This window comes from Aegilops tauschii, chromosome 7 (assembly GCF_002575655.3).
Source record: "Aegilops tauschii subsp. strangulata cultivar AL8/78 chromosome 7, Aet v6.0, whole genome shotgun sequence".
NCBI classification, from domain to species: Eukaryota; Viridiplantae; Streptophyta; class Magnoliopsida; order Poales; family Poaceae; genus Aegilops; species Aegilops tauschii.
In genome coordinates this window covers 572,487,477-572,491,960 of record NC_053041.3, presented here as the reverse complement: position 1 = coordinate 572,491,960, position 4,484 = coordinate 572,487,477, and the positions used below count along the sequence as shown (strand labels likewise).

Sequence of the window (4,484 nt, the reverse complement as noted above, 5' to 3'; positions counted from 1 at the left end):
AGCCTGGCAAAACTTGTACATTGACATCAGACATGTTGTCTCACTCATACGCACATACTATCCACCAGATCGCCTGGAATTCCATATGCAAGCATGCGGATGGCCGCGGTGCATTTCTGGTAAGAGGAGAATCCAAGCTTGCCAAGGGCATCCGTCTTGCACTCGAAGTATGGGTCATGAGCAACCACTCCCTCTCGGATACAATTGAACACATGCCTTGCCATTCGAAAATGGCGACGGAATTTATCCGGCTTGAAGAGCGGGGTGTTGGCAAAGTAATCAGCATGGAGCAGGGCGTGGCCTCTCTCCTTGTTGCGGTTCAGGTTGGGAGCACGGCCAAGAACTGACCCCCTGTACCGAGGAAGTTACCGTTGAATGTGGTCGTGAACGACCAGTGCAGCCACCATAAGATCTTCATCATCCGACGACGAATCATCCGATGAACAAAGGAAGTGATGGAAGAAAAACTCGTCTCCACTGTCCATACCTTTGTGGGCAAAATGCCGAACACCTTGCGGTCGTGGTGGCGAAGAGGCCGCGATGATCACCTCGACGCAGGAGGGGTGGTTGCCGGCCGGCTACTGGCCGCTCTGGAGCTCTCGTCGGAAGCTGCCGAGGCCGCCGTGGTGCGTCGCCGGCGATCTTGTCCCCTCTGCGGGCGGCAAAGACGACGACGGCCAAACCTCCGATCGACGGCCAAAACTAAGGCCAAAGCACGGGCGTGGTGGCGGCCATGTCCGGAAGTGGTTTGGTAGGGACGGCCGGAGGCTGCGCGGTGAGGAGGTGGCCGGAGAATAGCGGCGGTGCCGGCGGCGGGGCGGGGCGGGAGAGAGAGCACGGAAGCGTTGGGAGCGGAGGGACTGCTAGTGTCCCCGACAGGCGGGCCAGGGAGGGGGACAAGGGCGTGCGTCCAGGTCGTCCGCGCGCGTTCGTTTCACCACAAACCGAGCGCAAGTTTGGGGCGGGGATGGGTCGAAAACGGACGGAATCCGGACATTTGTCCGTTTGAGGCCGCGCGCTGGGCCGCGCTATTCGTTCGTTTTACCCCAAACAGACGGGACCGGACAGGATAGGGTTGCGCGGTGGAGTTGGGCTAAGTACTTGACAGGGGACGTGAATGGAGCATCTACTACCATTCACAGTACTACCAGTAGTAGGTGCTGGTACTGAAGTAACTGGTGTACTCCTACTGTACCGGGAGCCAGTCTTGCTTGCACACATGAAGCAAGCCGAGCATACCATACGCGTCGTCCACTATACGCCGGAGTGGCGTCTGTGGATAGAGCGCCGCAGGCGTCCACTGGAGGCAAGCAAACGCGACGCAAGCGGGCACGCTCGCGCCAGTGCACGCGGCCATGTCGGGCGGGGCGCGCCGGCAGGCCCTGCGCGGCACCACGCTGCGCTGCCTGCCTGCCTGACTCCAACTGTAAACACTGGGTTTTTTATCTCGTTTTTACCTCTGCGGCTCGCGGTTGAAAACACAGAGCATGCCCGTCACGCACCAATCGGCGCGCCGGGGCGGCGTCACGGCACGCACGCGCACGCGGCCCGCACATGCGCGCCCGCGGGGCTGCCACATGATTTTCGTCCGTTCCCAGTCAAAGGCGCAGGCGCGGGCCGCTTTAAGACGCGCCCACCAAAACCTGCGTGCGAGGCAGGCAGGCACCCGGAGCGCCGCCGCAGTCCCAGTCTCACCCCCACCCACCAACACACGCATCGCTCTTCAGACCCCGCCGGAGAGGCAGGGAGGCGAAGCGGGACGGACGGAGATGGTTGCCATGGGCGCGGACGAGGAGGAGCGGCCCGTGCACCAGGGCTGCATGGCCGGCTTCCTCCACCTCTTCGACCGCCCGCACGTCCTCTCCGGCAAGCGCCGCCTCTGCCACCACCCCCGCCGCCTCCTCTCCTCCTCCTCCAGCGTACGTAGCGCACGCGCGCGCGCCACTCCCGTTTTTCTCTGTTCTTCCCCCTCGCTCGTAGATTAATGATAATGCTTGGTTTGTGCATCAGGGGTCGGCGACGCCGTCGGAGATGTCGATGCCGCTGGACAGGGCGACGCCGCTGCCGTCTTCGCCCGAGATGACGCCGCCCGCGGCGCCGAGGCCGTCGCTCCAGCTCCCGCCGCTGGACCTGAAGGACAGGGGTGGCGCGGCCGCGTCCTGGAGGCTGCCGCGCCTGTCGCTCGACAGCCGCGCGGTGGTCGACGCCAGGGGGAAGCTCCGGCAGCGGGACAACATCAGAACGGCGGCGCCACCGTCCCCTGGCGTGGCGGGCTCGCCCAGCGTTGTCGCGCGGCTCATGGGTCTCGACGCGCTGCCGCACGGTGCCGCGGATGAGGAGGACGGCCAGCACGCGGCTCGGGGTGGCGAGCTCAGGCGGTCCGCGTCCGAGCGAGTGCCGCGCGACCCGGCCCGCTTCCGGTTCGTCGACCCGTCTTTCTTCGAGAAGCCGGCGCTGCTTCCGCAGAGGCCGTCGTCCCCGACGGCAGAGGCGGCGCTGGCACAGCGGCAGTCGCCGGATCCGGCCTTCCACAGGGCGGCGGCGCTGCAGAGGCGCAGCAGCCACTTCGACGCGCGCGAGGTGTTCCCTGAGCCGGCGAAGCGCGTCGACCCGAGCGCCGGGCGCGGCGAGATCGCGCTCTGCGGCGAGATCGACCGGCGCCTCCGCAAGCGTGGCATCGCCGAGCCGGCCAGAGATCTCGAGACGCTCAAGCAAATCCTGGAAGCCCTCCAGCTCAAAGGCCTCCTCCGCCACAGCACGCCACCGCCGCCATTGTCCGTGCGCAACCATCCGCCTCCCATCGTCGTCATGCGCCCGTCCTCCCGGCCGCCGCAGCCTCCAACTTCGCCCACGAGGCGATTACGTGTCCAAGTCGACAATGCCCGCCGCCCGCGTTCTCCTGACCGGGCGGCGTCCCCCGCACGGAGCCCGGCCTCCCCGGCGCGACGCGGCCCGCAGTCCCCTCAGCGCCTCGTCTCTCCGGACAAGCGCCACCAGCCCCTCAAGAAACCGAGCAACGCTGATCTCCCAAGCATCCGCCCCCGCATTGCCCGCCACGCTGCTCATCATCTATCTCCCGACGACGACGCGTCGACCATCTTCTCGGACGGCGGCAGCAGTAGCTCTGTCAGTGCCAGCGCCAGCGCCTCCTCCCGCTGGGACCTCGAGGTAAGCCTCAGCACACAAGGCGGTAAAATCTCTGCTCAATGGACATCGTGCAACGTTTTCTCACCTGTCTGTCCATTTTTGCATTGCAGCAGCGGCAGCGGGCACGTCTGGTGGACGACCCGAGAACGGACCGCGGCCTGCTGGAGCGCTGCGACAAGCTGCTGAGCAGCATCGAGGCGTTCACCGGCGCCGGCGACGCGGCCGGCGACCAGCAGCCGAGCCCGGTGTCGGTGCTCGACGCGGCGACGTTCCTCGCCGACGAGGACTCGCCGTCGTCGTCGGGGTCGAAGCGGGGGATGGGCCGGAGAGCCCCGAGCCCCCGGCCGGCATTCTCTCTGTCCTTTCCCGAGGACGACGACGAGGTGGTCCCCGAAGCGTGGCTGGTTGGACCGGAGGCCAGTGACCCCGACTTCGCCTACGTGGCAGAAGTAGTCTGTTTGTCGGACCGGATGAGGAGCCCGAATGACGTGTACCGCACGGTGGAGAAGAGGCGCCGGCGTGGTGAGGACACGTGGCAGCACCGCAGGCTGCTCTGCGGCGCGGCGGCGGAGGCTCTGGACCGGTGGCGGTGCGCCCACCCGTCGGAGCCCGTCGCGTGGCTCCGCGGCGAGGACCTCCTGCGCCACGTCTGGGCGGAGGTCCAGTGCGCCATGGAGCCGGCTGCGGTGGCCGACGATCTGAACGACCAAACTAGTGAAGCCATCCTGCGCGACCTGGCGGCGGACCGGCGGTGGTCGCCGAGCGCCGAGGCGGCGGACACGGTGCTGCAGATCGAGCGGCTGCTGTTCAAGGACCTGGTGGCCGACGCCATCTGTGAGCTCGCCGAGGCCGACCGCCTCCGCCTCCCGCGCCGGAAGCTGGTCTTCTGATCAATCTTTTCCACTCCAGTCCCATGTCTAATCTAAATCTAAAACAAGATCAGAGCAGAGCATTAGAATATTGTTAACAGGAAAATAATGTGATCTTTTAGTCTTCATCCTCTTGTACTCCTCCTTTCTGTATACAATTATTACTGTTACAGTACTGTTCTTAGGAGTAATCAGGGCGATGCGACGGATGTAAGCCCAACCAATGAATGATGAATGAATGAAAATTTAAGTGTGTTTCCCGCCATTGCATTATTGCCATGCATGTGCCGCATGCCATGCTGCCCACTGAGAGAGTGCATGTGGTGTACCAACGCGGGCCTTTAAAGGGAATCCGGATTTTCTCTTTGACTCATCTCGCACATGTCTGCTTCATTTTGCCACTGTTTGCAAGCTGGACCTGCCGGCGCTAGGAACAGCAACTCGAACTAGTAGAGTCCCTGTATCAAC

General features: G+C 64.3%; 1 protein-coding gene across 1 annotated transcript; it reads left to right on the top strand.

Annotated features, from left to right (window-relative positions):
- Positions 1-1,472: 1,472 nt before the first annotated feature.
- LOC109734720 (uncharacterized) lies at positions 1,473-4,281 on the top strand. Its single transcript, XM_020293912.2, has 3 exons — positions 1,473-1,919; positions 2,011-3,168; positions 3,258-4,281. Exons 1-3 carry the CDS (start codon positions 1,488-1,490, stop codon positions 4,035-4,037), a joined length of 2,370 nt encoding a protein of 789 aa, XP_020149501.2. The 5' UTR covers positions 1,473-1,487; the 3' UTR covers positions 4,038-4,281.
- The last annotated feature ends 203 nt before the right edge of the window (positions 4,282-4,484 follow it).